General features: G+C 44.8%; 1 protein-coding gene across 1 annotated transcript; it reads left to right on the top strand.

The window, feature by feature from the left end:
• Positions 1-3,887: 3,887 nt before the first annotated feature.
• DIPK1C (divergent protein kinase domain 1C) lies at positions 3,888-18,178 on the top strand. The gene is made up of 4 exons (XM_054381933.1): positions 3,888-4,070; positions 12,410-13,087; positions 17,094-17,258; positions 17,963-18,178. The coding sequence occupies exons 1-4, from the start codon at positions 3,888-3,890 to the stop codon at positions 18,176-18,178; spliced, it is 1,242 nt and encodes a 413-aa protein (XP_054237908.1).
• Positions 18,179-18,891: the final 713 nt, after the last annotated feature.

Below are 18,891 nucleotides of genomic sequence, written 5' to 3'. Positions count from 1 at the left end.
TATTGTCATTGTGCTCTAAGCAGTAATTCAAAATTCTGGCAATTTAATTGGGTAGGAACTAATGCAGTTAGTCCAGGTTTATTTTTACTGCCCTTGATATCACTTCCTTTAATTCAGCTTCTACTAATTAATTTCCATCAAGCTTAATTCTCAGTTAAAATTAGAATAGGGATATTGCTTCCTTTAGGAATACAGGAACGTAAAATTAAATAGTCACAGTTTAATATATACAGGAAGCAAAGTTTCTCTGATGCAGACTTTTTTTTCAAGGGAAAATTGCTATGGGACAGTGAGATGCTCAGATGCATATTTTATAGAGGATGGACTAGAATTAACTCGCTTAGTCTGAAGAACCTTGAAGTTTAGGGACATCCAAAACTAGCTTTGAATTTTGCAGCTAGCAACAGATTGTTATTACAGGCTAAGGCTTCTGATCCTAAATTACCTAGGCTTTTATCTTTTACTAAACCCAAGCTTTCTGGGTCAATTCTTGATCTGTTCTGAAGATGTCTATGCATATGTCTTATGAATACAGGTACATACATGAAGGTATGTGCACCCCCCCTGCACACATATATTTACCGGATTTGTCCAACTTTTCACTCCCACTAAAGCTGGAGGGATATTTGAAAGCTAGAGACTGAGCAACTAGATACAAATCACTTCCACTGTCTGAATGCTCTATTGAAATATTTTGGGAAGGCCAGGCTTTATTCCCTGAAAATGCCTCCGATGGGATCGATCATAAAATGAAACCAGTAAACAGTCTGGTGCGAATGTCATGCAACTTGCAGTTGCTTCATTAGATTCCTGTCACCTTGTACTTTTATTTCCTATTGAAACTATTAAAAAATTTATCAAAGCTATGTTAAAAACTGTTCTTATTTGCTTAGTCTATTTCTTCTTATTCCAGCACTTCAAAGCAGCAGACACCTGTATGTTAAAGGCAGAACTGCACTTGCTATGTGTAGAAGCTGTTCTGAAAACAAAGGGAAGGATGTGGTCTCCTTACACATCCCAAAATCCAGCAAATTTTCGCTGGTACCTTGGAAGGAAATAAAAAGCACACTCAGAAACCTACAGGTTCTGCCTTCTGGGTTAACTACCCTGATCCAACTGCCAAGTAGACAGAGGAGGCACGTAGTTGGGGTGAAAATGGGGACAGAACCCTTCCCTTCAGCAACCATTTCCATTTAGGTCACCTTATCTGCAGTATCACATTGCACCTGTGATGTGGAGACGTGATACAGTGGAGCCAGTGGGACAGTCCTGCCTCCTGCATCCCAGAGTGCCTGGCCCTGCAACATACCTCCTTGCTGCACACCTCCCAGCATGTCTGGTGACATCCTCAGGACTTCCTAACCCATTTAAGGATAATCTCAGCAAAGGACCACTTTACCATTCTCTGTCCTGTTAGCAAGGTAACTCACTGGACAGTGAAACACATCACTTCCTGCGGAAATGATTGCATTGGGCGGGAGAGACCAAGAGGAAAATGGGAATGATAGAGGAGGAGCAGGAAAGAACATGCTTATTTGTTTCCACAGCAATTAGAGCAGTCCAGCCATGATACCTAACCAGACCTGGTCTCCATATTTTGTTCCTAGCTCAAAGTCAAGAGTAACTAAGATTTGTTTTTAGAGCTTCAGCTAACACACAAATGATAAACATACATAATTTCACAGACATGAAATAATAATACATAATATGCCCCATCCCTGGAAACATTCAAGGTCAGGATGGGCAGGGCCCTGAGCAACCTTATCTAGAGGAAGGTATCCCTGCTCACTGCAGGAAGGTTGGACTAGATGGTCTTGAAAAGTCCCTTCCAACCCAAACTGCTCTATGATTCTATGGCAGTAGCCTTTGGGAATGCTGACACAGAGAAATCAAGGTCCACACTTTAAAAAATAAAATGTTATATATATATAATTTTGGTAGTGCCTAAGCTATTACCCAAACTGCTCAGGACCAAGAAATAGGAAGATATTCTGATGCTTGCATCTTCTCCACCATCTGCATCCCTCTTTGATTTTGGATATATCTCTCTCTTCACCTCAGAGTTGTTCCAGACATCAATACAGCAGATTTGCAGTTTTCCCTCCTAGGTGGCAACTGCAGTTGGTGATGATTGGCTGTGTCCAAGCCTAGATGGTAGTCCCTGAAGAGGAGTGGCTAAGCAAGACTCCCTCTTGCCCTTACCCACTTAGTGACCTAAGAATTTCCAAACGAACAGCTGAAACTGGTCAGAGACAACTTCTGAAAGTATTTTGTATCAGACTGAGAAATAGAATTGAAGTTTTCAGTTTCTAGTTGCCCAGTCAGTCTTTCCTGCTTGCTACATTCCCAAGAAACAGATTGTATCACCAGTGCCTCAACAGGAATCTTCCCCTTGGAAAAAGGATTGGCGGGGGAGGAACAAACAAACAAAAAAATATGGTCACAGACAGCGCCTGCAGGTGAAGAAAATGATGTGATGAAGGAGAGAGCAAGCAGAACACACTAACAATGGAAGATGTGGAGAGTGATAACAATAGTGCCTCTGAGACTCTTGGGAGATGAAAGTGAGTTTGCTTTTCTTGAATCCTCTTCCCCAATGCTAGGAAGCTGGAACATTTTCAGCAGTATTTTTATCTTTCCATTTCCTTCTCTGTCATAGCTTGCCATCTACTTAGAAGCTATATTTCAAGCCCTGCTCTGCTATGTAGGGGAGAACTGTACTGAGAGGGCACCTGTGCTCTTCCCCTTGCTGTTCTGAAAGGTAATATTCCAGCGTATCAATAGACACGCCTTTCTTTTTAACAACACATAGTGGGAAACATTTCCCATTAAGTTGGAGGTGATGGTGCAGAACATATATCTCTGAATCCATCTTTCCCAACAGTGAACTTTCCCTTTTTAACCTTAAATTAATATACTAACAAAATGCACACCAGAGTGATTTATACAAGACGCACATTAAAATAAGTCTATCGATTTATTCTGCAACTCTCCATCTATGGGCCACATTCTCCTGTTCTTACTCATTTTGGTAAATAATTTATTCTCTGAGTGGCTTCATTAACTGCAATTTATCTTCCTGGGATTGCAAGTAGCCTGAGGTAACCAACCATACAAGGGAAAGAAAATTAATTTGGTCCTCTTTCATCATGCCTGACAGTAAACCTGAATCAGACACCTTTTATTACATTGGGCTGTACTTCAGATTGTGAATTTTCCCGTTGAAAAATGTAATGGTGGGACGCTATGAAGTGGGCACCTGAGTCGCTTGTCTCCCTCTCCCACAGCCCTCAGCACATAGAACTGGACAAGTTCCTCGAGAATCAACAACTTTGGGGGTTGGGTTTTTTTTTCCCCCGCATTTGATGGAAGATGAAGCTTTCACCAGAACGAGCCTTCCGTCTCCATGCTGCCCCTTTCCGAGTGCCAGGCAGACGCTGGGGTGTGAAAGGGTTCCCACAGCAGCTTCCACCACCCGTCAAAACCCCTTTTATTCTCGAGTGAGCAACTCAAAGGACGAAGGAGCGGGGGGAGGGAGGGAGACCGGGCAGAGGTGGCCGCAGGGGCCGCTTGGCACGGGGGAGAGCAGACAAAAGCCGGCGGAGCTACGTGGCTCAAATTCAAAAGGGGCGCTCCAGTCTCCGTAAGGGCAGCACCGGCCCGGGAAAGAGGGAGGGGGGAAAGGCAGGGGGGCGGGAGCGGGGCCGGTGCCCGACGGCGGAGCCGTGGGGAGGCGGCGGGGCGGAGGGCGTTTGGCGATGGGCGCCGGCGGGGAGCAGGACAAGCGTACGAGGTGGGGAGCGTGGCACCCCCGGGCGCTGCCGCTGTCCTTCGCTCGGGGACGCAGCGGCTGAAGCGGCCGCTTTGAGCCCAGCCCGGGCGCGACGATGAGGGGCATCATCGGCTTAAAGCGGCTGCGGCTCAAAATCTGGCGGCGATGCACCCTGGTGCTCCTCCTCCTTTGGGCTGCCTGCTGGATGGTGGTGAGCGCTTTACTGTTCTTCCTCCACAGGAGCGTCTTCTCCGAGCGCTGCACGGACGAGAAAAGCCACCGGATCCTGGCCAGACTGGTACGTGCCCCAGCGGGACGTGGGGCATTTCCCGGGGGCTGCCCGGTGGGATAAGACACCGGCAGCCCGTCAGGGCTGCGAGGAACCGAGCGCCAGCCGAGCTTCCGCCGGGGCACTCCTGCCCGGCTCCGTCCCGCCGGAGCTGCCGCATCATTGGCGCTGCCTCGGCGGGCAGGAGGCTGACACCCTCCCTGACTCCTTTTCCGGGGCGAGGGCAGGTGCAGGCTGCGGGCCGGCTCCGGGCATGGGGTGCAGGAGCGCTTCCCCAGAGCTTTGGAAAGGGCAGTTCGGAATCCCGCGCACTCCGAAGCGAGGGGAGCGGGGCGGGTGGGAGGTAGGGGGGAAAACGAACAACCTCCCTCCAGGTTTTTGTTTTATTTAGTCTAAAAGGTGTTTGTGCAAAAGTCTTCCCTCAGAAATGCCACACGGCTTGTAATGCTTCCTTTATGTCTGGCGAGGGTTGGCATTTAAGGTGTAGTTACTGAAAAATCAAGAAAGGACTTGAGAATAATCATAAAAATCTCCCTTAAAAAAAACCAAACCAAACTAAAAACATCTCCACAGATTTAGAATTGTGTAGGAAACACTTCGAGAAGAGAAAGAGCATGGGTTAATGTTTTGAGCTAATTAAGATATTTGCAGTGCCGTGGTTAGGTGGGAAGGAAAGAATCCTAATCGAAATGAAATAATCTATTACTGCAGCAAGCAAACCCATCGTAGAATGTATTCCCTGAATTCTTTGTAATGAGGGAAGAGAAACTATAAGCAGCAATGCTGACACTGTGTTTTTAATGGCAGGGAGATACAATTTCTTTACCCCAGCAGTTAACCTGAAGCATAGCTGAGCTGGGGATTGCAGCTGAAGGAATGAATCCTGCCCGCTTCTTACGTGGCTGGGAAAAGCACAGAGGTGCAGAGGTGCAAGGAGCTGCAAGCTCAGGGAGGACCTGGCTCTTGCCATCACACTTGCCAGTAAACAGATGGACAGAGAGACTTGTTGCTGTTGTTCAGTTTCGAGTGAGTTAGGCACCACTTCCAAAGCCCGGGCAGGGATCAGATTTCAGGCACAAGCCTGGATTGTCTCTGTCACTGTGTGATGGCTCAGTTTCAGACCCTCCTTCCAGAGGAAGTATAGCTGAGATTTCCGTGCTAATTTGTTTGTTTCCATAGGTGAGTCTTCGATAGTATCATTACAGTTTGTAAGTGACAGTTTTCTCGGATGACGCTGAAAGGGATCTTCCTTCTAGTGGAACAATTAGAAAAAGAGCTTATCTTCATCAGCCCTGAAATAAGTCTTTATACATCTTCCAAGCATGGCATGAGTTTCACAGTTATAGAAAGTGCAACTGGTCTATGAAACAAATAGTCTGATATCTGGAGTCTTGTGCTTTGTATTAAGCGAAGTTTGACTTCCAAGAAAAACTATTTTACTAGTCATCTGTCACATTTTCAGCAGGAGAGAAGATGAGCTTTTTGAAGCAGGTGGGTGAAAATTGCATGGTTGCATACTCTGGCAAGTGGTATTTCTGAAGGTTATTTTCCTTCTTCTGAGCAAAAGGTACATCTGTGCAGGAGTGTGGTGCACTGGGAAGGCTGGAGTAGCACTGGCCATTTTGCAGAGGCCAAGTTTAACTCTCAGAAAACCCACTTATTCTTTCCTAACACCAGTCTCATCTTCATTTACACTGAACACACTGAACCGTAACAATCAATTTCTGCATTCTCTGGAGACATTGATTAATTCTGATGCCTGCCAAAACTTTGCTCAGGATTGCATTTACATAGAAGTACTTGGTAACAAGTCTGGACTATGTTTTTGGCCTGATCTGCACAAAACTGATGCTGGTACAGTAAGTTATTTAAACTTATATAAATCCTTAGTGGGGTTTGAATTCATTTGAACTTTGATGTGAATTTAAACTCAGCCTTTCTTAACTTCTCTTGATCAGCATACTAAAGATATTAAAAATGATGTAGCCAATTTTAAACAGAAAGAGATGAGTGAGTCCAAACCATGTTTGCATTTTGTGTAGTACAGCTGCTTTTCTATAAGGCTTTTGGCTTCGTATCACTTTCATATTTTAGTTTTAAGAATCTGGCACTTAGTGCCATTCAAAGGGTGCTCATTAGGTAGATTTAAAACTGTCTCATCAGCAGATCTCAAAATGCAGTCATTAAGACATGATGGAAGTGTAGAGGGCCATTTCTGGAAGATTTTTTTGGGGAAATTGATTCTTCTTTTTATCAGCGGCCATCATGATGATACAAGATCTTGTATGGTAAAGTTTGCAGTTAGTACAAAGATTCCTGGGTTGGTAAATAATAAACAGACCATCTTTTCATGACAGATTAATGTGAATCACTTGGTTAGGTGTTTTCAACCCACCTAAGTGTGTTTCAGTACAGTAAAATTCAAGCTAGTGCAGTGGGGAGCACAAGAGGACAAGCTATGCCAATAGGATGGAAGACTGTCTTGTAACCCTCTATGACTTTGGAAAGGATGTAGGGGTCAAGTAATTGCTTCAGCATGAACTACTAGTGTAGAGTTTGCCTAGAAGGCTGATCTAATTGTTGTCTCTGAAAAGGAGAATTAGGGTAGGGCTGTTGACAGTCTTTGCAGCACTGGACAACAGTGTCCAGTTCTGATATCTGTCCTTAGGTTGGCAGAGGGGGAAATAGAAGAAACAGGGAGGGAATAAAAACACAATACCCATTTGGGGACTGAAAAACATTGTTATAGTGGAGGGACTGGAGGGGCTAAGCTTACTTTGTGTAGTATGCTTATGACGAATATAAAACACTAGAAGTTTGAAAAATGGGGTGAGTAATGAGGACATGAAGGTGCAGTCAGTCTTTGCTGACCTTCTAGATTATAATGAACAGGAAGCCAAGGAGATTTTTAAAGCTATTGAGGGACTCACAGCTCACTAAATTCTGTGAACAAAAGGAGACAACTTGAAAATTGTTCAGACTTCTGAACAGCTTTTGAAGAAGCCTTTTTAAAATTCTTGCTTACTTGGGTGACCAGCAGAAAATGTTATTTTTGGAAGGCTGGTCTGTATTTCATCACTGTGAAACCAGGAACCTCTTGGTCATTTCCTCCTTTATAGATCCTAGTTTGCAAAACAGTTCAGTGTAAGAAGAATCTGATTCAGACACAGTTTGTGTCAGATACTAGGTTAATAAGAGAGAAAGGATCCTCAATCCATCCCACATTAATAGGCACCCTGGGCCTGGAGTTGGAATTCAGACTGTAAAGAGAGCACCTGAAGAGCAGAATAAGGGAACTCCAGTCAGCAAATCAGCTTCAGTGAAGCCCAAACTTAAATCCTTCTACACTAAGGGGACCAAGAGAGAGCTACAGATAGCCTGCAGGGCTATGATGTCATTGGTATTACTAAAATGTGGTGGGATGGCTCCCATGACTGCAGTGTGGGGTTGGATGGGTATAAGCTTTTCAGGAAAGACAGGCAGGGGAGAAAAGAGAGGGTGTTGCCCTCTACATCAAGGACCAACTGGAGTCCTTGGAGCTCTACCTGGGAATAGATGAAGAGGTGACAAAGAACTTATAGGTGAGGATTAAAGGGAAGGCAAGGGAAAGTGACATCACAGTGGGGTCTGCGAACAGGCCACCTAAGCCCTGGTCCTCATGGGAGATTTCAACCACCGAGGTATCTGTTGGAAGGAGAGCACAGCAAGACACCAGCAATCTAAGAGGTTCCTGCACTGCACTGATGACAATTTCCTTCTCCAAGTACTAAAGCAACCACAAGAAAAGATGCTATGCTCAACCTTGTCCTCACCAACAAGGAGGAGCTGATGAGCAATGTGAAACTTAAGGGCAGTCTTGGCTGCAGTGACCACAGAATGATAGAATTTAAGATCCTCAAGGCATCAAAGAGGTTGTGAAGCAAGCTCACTACTATGGATTTCAAGAGAGCAGGCTTCATTCTCTTCAGGGATCTGCTTGGTAGAGTGTCATGGAATAAAGCCCTGAAGGGAAGAGGGGCCTAAGAAAGCTGGTCAGTATTCAAGCACCATCTCCTCCAAGCCCAGGAGCAGTGCATCTCAAGAAGGAAGAAGGCAGGCAAGAGTGCCAGGAGGCCAGCATGGATCCACAAGGTGCTCCTGGTCTTACTTGGGCAAAAAAGGAAAGCCTGTAAGGAATGGGAGCAAGAACAGGCCATGTGGGAGGACTACAAAGAAGTCGCCTGAGCAGCCAGGGATCAGGTTAGGAAATCAAAAGCACAGATAGAATGAAACTTGGCTAGAGACATAAAGAGGACTAAGAAGAATTTCTTCAGGTACATGAGGGACAAAAAGAAGGCCAGGGAAGATGTGGGGCCTCGCTGAAAGGAAAATGGAGACTTGTTCATGAGGCTGAGATACTTGATCACTGGCAAGGGCTCTGGCTGCACTGGCCAAGCTCCAGAAGAAAAAGGTAGGGAGTGGAGAAGGAAGATCCACCCACTATAAGCAAAGAGCAGGTTTGGGACCATCTTAAAAACCTGCACAAGTGCACAAGTCCATGGGGTGCAACGAAATCCACCCTCAAGTCCTGAGGAACTGGCAGATGAAGTTGCCAAACCACTGCCCATCATATTTGAAAAGACACAGCAATTTGGTGAAGTCCCTGCTGACTGGAAAAGGGGACACATCACCTCCATCTTCAAAAAGGGATAAAAGGACGATCCCAGAAATTATATTCCAGTCAGTCTCACATCTGTGCCTGGCAAGATCATGGAGCAGATCCTCCTGAAGGCTTTGCTAAGGCATATAGAAAATGAAGAAGAGGTGATTGGTGGTAACCAGCATGGCTTCACCATAGGCAAATCGTGCCTGATGAACCTGGTGGCTTTCTATTATGGAGTTACAGCATCAGTGGGTAAGGGAAGAGCAACCAATGTCATCTACCTGGACTTGTGCAAAGCATTTGACACTGTCCCACATGACATCCCGGCAACCACATTGGAAAAGCATGGACTAGCTGGATAAGGAATTGGTTGGAGAGTTGTGGTCAATGTCTTAATGTCCAAATGGAGACCCATGACAAATGGCATCCTCAGGTGTTGGTACCGGGACCGGTACCGTTTAACATCTTTGCCAGCAATATGGACAGTGGGACTGAGCTCACCCTCAGCAGGTTGCAGATGACACCAAGCTGTGTGGTCCAGTTGACATGTTGCAGGGAAGGGATGCTATCCAGAGGGACTTGGATGGGCTTGAGAGGTGGGCCCAAGCCAGCCTCATGACATTCAACAAGGCCAAGTGCAAGGTCCTACACCTGGGTCAGGGCAATCCCAAGCACAAATACAGGCTGGGCAAGGCATGGCTTGTGAGCAGTCTTGAGGAAAAGGGCTTGGGGGTGTCAGTTGATGAAAAACTCAGCATGAGCCAGCAATGTCCACTTGCAGCCCTAAAGGCCAGGCATGTCCTGGAATGTATCAAAAGAAGTGTGACCAGTAGGATAAGGGAGGTGATTCTCCTCCTCCACTCTGCTATCATGAGACCTCTCCTGGAGTACTGCATCTAGCATAATAGATGCCCCCAGCATAATAAGACATCAAACTTCTGGGGCACGTCCAGAGGAGGCCATGAAAATGACAGAAGGCTGGAGAACCTCCCCTGTGGGGACAGGCTGGAGAAAAAAGGCTCTGGGGAAACCTTAGAACAGCCTTCTAATACCTGAAGGGAGCCTACAAGAACGTTGGGAAGGGACTTTTTACAATGATTTGTAGTGATAGGATGAGGGGGAATGGATTGAAGCTTCAGAAGGATAGATTTAGACTGAATATTAGGAAGAAATTCTTTACATCACGGATGGTATAACACTGGAACAGGTTGCCCAGGAAAGTCATGGATGCCCCCTCCCTGAAGGTGTGCAAGGCCAGGTTGGATGAGGCCTTGAGCAATCTCTGATCTAGTGGAAGGTGTCCCTGTCCATGGCAGGGGAGTTGGAACTAGATGATCTTGGAGGTTTCTTCCAGCCTAAACCATTCTATGACTCTATGAAAGATTTATGCGTTCAACTGGAACAGTGGAGAAGCCCTAAGCAGCAGCTAGGTTCAAAAATGATTCATCCCCTATGTCTGGGAAATATAACTGAGGCTGTTTTTTCCCCAACCACTCCAAGCACTTTCTCTCATTAATGTCATTAAGAATGACATGATGGCAACACAGGAAAATAAGCTGCATGTTGACATGTTTGGCTACAAGCCTGCTGGACCTGTGTTCTTCTAGATGCAAGTAGTCCATGAATATGGGCTGTCTAAGAGTGAATTTGTGGGACTGCAGTAAAGTTCTCCAGAGGAGCAAATGTTCACCTATGTGGGCCCAAATACAAGACTAAGTTATATATACTCTTGTTGTAGCAGAAGAGTGAGGTTGTTGTCTTCTCAACAGGAGAGCAATGATTTTTAAATGTGAGTATACTTAAGCTTCAAAGAAAAAAAAACCACCAAAATTCCTTCTGTTTGTAATCTTCTTTCTAAAACTGCTTAGAGTTCCAGATGTTAGGTACTGCTAAACTACTTTAGTTACGAAAATTACGTTTCCTATTATAAAAGGGAAAATAAATTTACATTATAGTCATAGGCATAGATTTTCAAAGGGAATAACATTGATCTGCGTGCTCTAAAGTCTGTGAACAGCCCACTGAGTCTGATTGCCCATCCTGATGTGGATGTGGATGTATGTGTTTTAGACATGTACATCACCCTGGATTCAGGCTTTCCTTGCTGGCATTGAATGTTCTCATTTGAGCTGTGAGAACAGCAGTGCAGAAATAAATGTTATGCCTGTCTGAACTACCTTCACTGAGCTGTTTTAGGCAGTTTATTGCCATTCCTGGATTTTGGACTCAATACTGCACCCATTCCCCTGTAGACAATTTGAGGCTGGACTCTGAACATTGCCTGGCATCAGAACGTATTCTTCTGGTGCACACTTCAGAGATTGTCCTAAGAAAATACATCACTTGAATTTTATGATCATGTTTCTTGTGCATGTAGCAACAAGTCACACATGGGGTGGGGCTCAGGCAGCCCTTGCAAGTATTCCACATGCAGAGGGAGCTGCCAACTTGTTTAAATGAAGGTTCAAATGCCAGAAAGTAATAAAGAAAGCTGACACTGTCAAGCCACCTCCCAGATGTTTGGCTTTCTACACCAAGCACAGCCTATTCCCCTTTCACTGGAGACCTGAGCATCCCCTCTACTGATTCACCCACAGCAGTCCCTGCAGCTGTGCTTCCCAATGCCCATAGGAACACATCAACTGCCTACACTTTTGGAAGTGATGGTGCGGAAATGGTTGTGGGTTGAAGGAAGGAGTAGTGAGGGAATCCTTGCAGTTCTTGTACAAATTTGCAGGGGCCACCTAACTTTCAAGCAGCAGTTCCCACGTTTTCACAGGCTGATTTTTTTTTTCCAGTTAAAACCAAAATTATTTAAGAAATTAATATTTTAAAAATTACATATAAAATCTGGGAAAGTAATTTTGTCCTACAGGATTTACATCTTTAAAAATTCTGAACGTTGTTGGTCCAAGACGCATTGAGTACAACCTCTGTGTTTCCTGGTAGTGCAGAAGGAGGTCCTTATAGCTGCATTCATGGCATGTCAAGTGCATGCTGAAACATGCAGAGCTGCAGAAGGTGCCAGCAATCCATCAACATATGGATTTTCCTGTAATTGAAGTGGGAATGTCTCAGTTATGTCGCACTGAATCTTCCAGAGAAGTCCTGCCTTACAGTCAGAGTTATCTCCTGTGCCTTAAATTGTTGCAGCCCAGAATGTCACATAGTGCAGCTAAGTGTGTTCAAAGCTTGCCTTACTGAATTCATATGTGGCAAGAACTTCAGAGTAACAGGTCATCTAGTCCATCTCTTTGCTCTAAAATAACCTGTCCTTTACCATCCCAGGAATTCCTGGTTTTAAGCAAGATTAGACATTAAGAAGAAGTTCTCTGCTATGAGGTTGTTGAGACACTGGAACAGGTTTCCCAAAGAAGTTGGGGATACCCCATCCCTCTAAGTGTCTAAGACCAACCTGGATGAGGCTTTGAGCAACACGGTCTAGCAGGAGGTATCCCTGCCCACGGCAGCAGGGTTGGAACTAGATGATCTTTATAGTTCCTTCCCACTGAAGCCATTCTATGATTTCCCCTAGTAAGAGGTCTCTAGAGCCTTCTGAAAAACCAACGAATCACACAATGGTTGTAGAAGGTGTGTGCTTGTGGTACTGCAACTGGTGAAAGCCTCTCCAGCTTGGGACTGTTGCTGATTGTTTGCCTGGTCCATGGGTGTATGGTTATGCTATGAGTGTTCTCTTTCACTCCAGTGTCTTGACTACAGCAGTGGAGTCCTGACTGGTGATCTCTGTGAAGACCTGTGTGTGGCACAGAAGCTGGTGTACAAGCACTGTCTTTACTATGACAGAGGTAAGAAGGTCATCCAGGCTGACTGGAGAGGCCAGCCCATCATCCTGAAGTCCAAAAATGAAATCTTCTCCAGCTACCAGCATCTAAGTATCCTAGAGGAGGTGGAAACAGAGGATATTCCTGAAACAGAGCTTCTGTTGATGGTAGCCTTGGAGGTCAAAAATGTCCTGGGGCTAGAACTATCCAACAATACCGTGGGGCCTCTATGGATAAGGAAGAAGGGACCACATTGGAAAGCACAGGTGGCCAGCATGTGGTCCTTGCTCCAGCAGGAAGAATATATCTACTTCAGTTTGCTGCAGGACTTCAGCAAACATGTGCTACGAATTATTGGCTCTTGTGGACACTTTTATGCTGTGGAGTATCTCACAGCTGGACATGCCTGGCACAAAACTCTTTTTCCCTTGGAAGATGTGTTTGGTCCCTCGCTTGCTGGCCATAAAAGCATGGTGAGAGCCATCACTGACATTGCACTCAGCTTTCTGGACATGGTGCAGCACTTTGATAATGATTTCTCTCACCGACTTCACCTGTGTGACATCAAACCAGAAAACTTCGCTATCAGGCATGATCTCACAGTAAGTTGGGTCTTTAGGGTAGTGTTGCAGCAGCTTGAGGTCAAATTCTAGTCTGAAAGTGGCTGTGTAAAAATGGTATTTCCCTGTTCATGCAGCTTTTGGGCAAATTTTTGCAAAACCAATGCATTTGTAAGTGCCAGGGGAGATTCCTTACTTCTTTTCCTCTTTGTGGTATGTGCAGCCATATTTTGGAACCACTAAATCATGCTGCATGTTTTGAGAACTGCTTGCTCTGTTCTGATTTTTTTTTAACCTCCTCAAAGGCACCAGCACTAGCAGAGTCCCTTCGATGTGGTAAGGAATACTTCCAGAAGGTAACGAGATCTCAAAAGCTGTAAATGGAGTTGTAATCTGAGTCACAGCAACAGTTTCTGGTAGTGATGCTGAAAGGAAAATCTTTGAATTTGAGAGCTAAGGCTGAATTCTCTGACCGGACACAAGGGGAACTCCCCACATCCAAACACAAACATTTGTGCTTTAGAGTTCAGCTTGTCAGGTCTAAAAGTGATCCACAGACAGTGACCTGAAGGTCCCTGGTATGTTACTCCTTGACTTTTCATTGTACAGCCATAATTCAGACCTGATTAGCTGTAGCAGGTTTTCTAAGTAGTGATGTAGCTCAGCACCACATTGTTGCATATATCTTGCATTCGTTCTGTGGGCAGAAATTCCGCTGGTTCCAGTGGGAATTGTGTGTAGGGGTGGGGCCACTGAAGAGTAAGTAGGTGTTTGAACCAGGCTTACAATTTGCAGTGACATCAGTGGAGTTTCTGCACTTTGAGTGAACATATAGCATTTTCAGGAACTTAAATGCTATTTTCAGTACCTGCCAAGTGTTAGTATAGTCCTCCCATCTTCAAAGTACTAGGCAAACATTGCCTAAACATATAGCCATTAAGAGCAATTACAGTGCTTCCCCTTCACCCTTCCCTTGCCTCATATTGTTTATTCAGGTGCAGGACAGCAGCTGAACAGGGAATGGGTGAGGAGCTACAGCAGGAAATAAAACAACCTACTGGTATTGAGGCAAATTGAGGTTACAGCAGGGATTCCCCAGGGCAGGTTTGCCCAGCTCTTTCAGCTATGTAGGGCTGTGACTGCGTGTGGCCAGGCACGCATCAGAGCAGGGAAGATCTTATCACGTGTTCCAGTGCTTAAAGGGTGGCTACAAAGAAGATAGTGAATCCTTTTTTCAGGAGGAAAAGATGTGAGGTAGTGGGTACAAATTACTCCTAAAAAGATTCTGATTGAACACAAGAGGAAAAATTTTTCACAAAGAGAAGAATCATTTTTAAGATTCAGCTGGCCAGGGTGCTAGGTCATCTTATCTAGACTGTGTTTTTCCCAAGAAAGGTTGGATTGGGTGATCCTTAAGGTCCCTTCCAACCTGTTATTCTGTGATTCTGTGATAGAAAGAAAGAATATTAAATATGAGACTTGCTCTCCCATGACTTCTGGATTCCAAAAACACAGCAATCACCTTCTGATAGTAAAGTGATTTAATTTAGTATTTTCTAGGAGAATTAATTACCAAAAAAAAAGTGACTTGCTGCTCATATACGTTTCTCCCAGTTGTGCATTATTTCCAGCTTGTTGGTATTGCCTGGTTTTGCCCCATTTGCTCCCGTGAGGGAGTCAGGAGATACATAGTCAGAAAGCTGCAGAGATTGGGGTGGAGAAAACATGCACAGAGCTTCTGATCAGTGAAGAAGGAAGGACAGTGAGAAGCAGAAACTTTAGGTGGTTTTACCAATGGGGACACAGCAGGGCAGCCTTTTTTTTTGGTCCCTTATGTTTAAGTAATTTTTTCAGTTGTTTCTTGCTTGTGTTCTGTATAGGACAATCATGAACACCCATAGTGGTACCACTACTCTTCATTCTGGTAATGAGACTGCTAATGCCCAGAGAAATGTGCCTGAAGTGCAATAGTTTTACTTTGAGGATTATTTTTTCAAATGGTGGGGCTAAGCCTCCAGCCTTCACATGCTGTTTCTGCAGCACACAGGGGAGAGAGTACTGGTTGGTAGATCACCTAGGGGAATTTTAAGCTGCCGTGGAGCTACACAAGGTGCAGAGCTAGAAGCAGGTCTGAGTGAATATAAAGTGCTCCAGGAGGGCTTCCTCTTTTACTAGCACCCCAGAGAGAACTAGAAAGATTACAGCCCCTTAAACAAGACTTGAAATCAGCTCAGGAACCAGGCTGGGCTCTTCCTGCATTTTCTTAGGTACCTTCATTAATTACAATCATAACAAACCTGAACAAAATGCAGCTGTTTCTAGGTAGATATCTATCTTTAGAGGGTTTGGCTGGATGCCCACACATTTTTGTAAGAGATGAAACTTCAGTGAAACTACCAAACCCTTTGGCAGCCACACATTCAAGAACCAGGGTGGGTCTTTTTCTCCTAGTAGAGCAATTGATCAGATTGTCAAAAGTGCTCAGTGCTGACAGAGACCCCACCTGGGAGCTGATGCAGCAACCCTAGAACCGGGGAAACCCTGCACTGCTTTTGTTGTCTCTTCTCCAAAGTGAACAGCAGAACAGCAGAAAGTTTAAGGAAGTAATGAAGAGAAAGAACATAAAATTGCTTGTCCAAACGTGTGAAATTCCTTAGGCTACATCATCATTACCAAGCTCTCTGAGAAGCTTAAAAATACTTCAGTTTTTAAGCTATGCTCGTCTCTTTAAGATTTTCCCTGGGGAAAAAAGTAGAATAAAATAAAGATAGACCTTGTTCTTTCTTCTGCCTGTGGAAGGTTTATTTGGCCTCCTACCAGACCAGACATCTTTAGTTCCTGGGGTTGATCCAGCTGCTGCTCCAGCCACGTAGTTCAGCTTCCCCTGTTATTTGGGAGGCTGAATCTTAAAAGTGAGAATATTGTTTCAGTCTAAGTAACTCTACTTTGCCCAGGTCTCATTTTCCTCCTTGTAAACATGTCTGGCTGCAAGGAATCATCTCTAACCCTGACAGTCAAGCATTAATCACAGCTCTGACTGTACACTGCTTGCTGCATCCATGTGCTGAAAGCAGGTTGTATTCACTGGGGTCATCCACAGTTTGTCTCATGTCAAGCAGCTGCCATCCAATTACTAGCTTCCTTTTTTTCCCTATTTATAGCTGTGATTTTTTCCTAAGTGAAGTATTCATGGGTAGAGTGATGCTGGCAGAAACTGAGACTGCATCCCTTTGCTCCCAGAGTTGTCTCAAACCTAGGATGAGCAGTACCTTTGCAGACCTATTTGTGCTGCATACTCACTATTTGCAAGCCTTGTGTCAGGGTGAGAAAATTGATTGATTCCTTCAGTCCTTGCTTTTTCTGCTGAGACCAAACTCAGGATGGACTCTGCCATGGATCATATTCCAGGACAGGCAGAACAAGAACCATTCACAATAAATGAGTCAAACCATGGCAAACAGGACTGGGCAAAACTAGTCTCAACCTTCAGCAATGTTGGGGATATCTTGTACAGCTGAAAAGATGCAAACCCATGGAATGCAATGGCAGGTTTGCAGGAGCTGTACCAGGTGTGGGTACTTCTGTGCATCCCACTGCTCCTCTCCACAATTCCAAATTCAGGGGATTAGTCTGAATGGCGAATTTTAAATGATACCATCTGGTCTGTGGATAGTTTTGCACCATCATATAATTAAAAGATAGAGATACCATCTGCATAAACTGCAACAACAAATGAATTGGTGCTCAGGTTGGATAGTTTTGGTTTAAGGCAAATCAGTCTGGTAGATCTCAGGGATTCAGAATGTCCACAGATAATTTTCCCTTTCCTGGTGTTGTAAGAAGTGGTTGTGTTTCTTTAAAAGTGATATATTTATAAGACTCATACAGCTCAGTTAAGTGAAATAAAAGACCTTTCATTGTGATCCCAGTTCCCACTGGCAGATGCTCTCATCACAGCATTTCCAAAAGCAAGCAGCAAAGAATTCCTGCTCAGCCCGGTCCCATGGGCTGTGACATGCCAAGTCTGATGGGTTGTTTTGATCCACAGGTGGTGGCCATTGATGTGGATATGGCCTTTTTTGAACCCAAAATGAGGGACATCCTTGAACAGAACTGCACAGGAGATGAAGATTGTAATTTTTTTGATTGCTTTTCAAAATGCAATCTGAAAAACAAAAAATGTGGAGCACAGAGAACCAATAACAACTTGCAAGTGAGTAGACACAGCTGCTTTATGCATCCATTTCTTTTGAAAGCATATTGTCTATAAAATGTTTGGTATGCACTAGAAGACTGTGAGATGAAGACAGTCAGGTTTTAAACACGGTCACATAAGTTCCAGTCTTGTTCAGAAATCCCATCTTGGGGCATGCAAACAGATCTTTGTATTCATTAGTGATTATTTGATGTGGGTTTGGGTGGCTGTTGGCCCAAGGCCTCAGACAGGAGAGTGAGAGAAGCAGGGACAGGGAATTGGCATTGCTATCTCACTAATGGTCAAGTGAGGGCTGCCCACACGTAAGCAGTGGGGGAGGCTATGGCTGCAGTTCTCCATTCTACAGACACAGTATGCAGATGTAGTGGAAAGGGGAGCCCATGGGGTTCTTGGCCCTGCAATGAGGTATCTTAAAGGTCACCCAGCTTGTACCCAGTGAGGAGGCTGGGGGAGTGTATTCTGCTTTTCCTACCCCTTCACCCTCACCACTTAGTATGCAGAAGTGCCAGAGCAGTCTGAGAAGAGGATGGATTCATCAGCTAAAGCACAGCCTTTGTGGATGCTTCTTTTCTATACCCTCCTCTTTGAATGGCTGGGGTCATTTTGGATTCAGCTGACATTTTGCTACAGTTGCAGAGAGGCATCAGGGCATTAGTTGTACCTCCTGAAAGATCACAATCTGCTCTTTTCCATTTCCTCAGGTGATCTGTGACAAAATATTCCGTCGATGGTTTTCCCCAAATCTCAGGGAACCGTCAGTTTCCCTCTCACTGCAGCTGCAGCTGCAGAAGGCTGTGCAGGAGTGTGCCAAGCCGGGACAGGGGGATGCTGCTGGGCACCAGAGGACTCTGAAATCTCTGTCTGAGTTGTACCACCTGCTTCGAGTCACTCAGCAAGAACTGCGAAGGACAGAGTAGACTCAAAAGGCAGACCTGCAAAGGTCACATCCCAGCCACTGCTGAGGGACACTGTGCATAAGGCAGTCAGCGTTTTCTTTCTCTCTCTTCCATCCCTCCTGCCTGTTGTATTACACTTACAGCACAGAGATTGTTTTTCGCCTATGCAAATGCAATTCATGGCTGCAGGTGCAGCACGTCCTCTTAATATCCTTTCAAGTGTGAAACTGTTTTACATTGCCTGGATTCTGTCCTTGCTTGTTTTCCTGAGCTGTCACTAGCCCACTCCATCAGCATTCAGCACATTGTTTGCTTACCAAGAGCTGTAGTCACTGCTCAGATAGCATCTGTCTGAGTGCAGTGCTCAGGGTGAGGATGCATTTGCAGAAGAAAAGTACAAGTAAGGGCAGCAAAATTAATATCAGTAATTAAAACAGTGGGTGAGTGGGTGTAGATAAGTACATGCACAGCATTTGTTTCAATTTCTCTGTAGAATGAGGTTATTTGTAAAGTAGGGAGAGGGTGCTCTGGGTGATAAAACAATCTTAAACAGGGAAATATATGGTCACATGAATGAAGAGTTGCTTTTGTTCAAAGCAGTCCTTGCTGATGTCTCCAGATGCCTTTTCTCTGGTGTGTTGCATTACCTGTGCCATAGCTCACTTTCTGTGGAGAAGTTATGTAAAGGTACTTAGGACTTTTCTAGAGCGAAATAATTATATCCTTGTTGAGTT

The sequence above is a fragment of the Indicator indicator genome, chromosome 6 (assembly GCF_027791375.1).
Source record: "Indicator indicator isolate 239-I01 chromosome 6, UM_Iind_1.1, whole genome shotgun sequence".
Lineage (NCBI taxonomy): Eukaryota > Metazoa > Chordata > Aves > Piciformes > Indicatoridae > Indicator > Indicator indicator.
The sequence above is the reverse complement of the archived record's forward strand: the minus strand, read 5'-3'. Positions and strand labels throughout refer to the sequence as shown.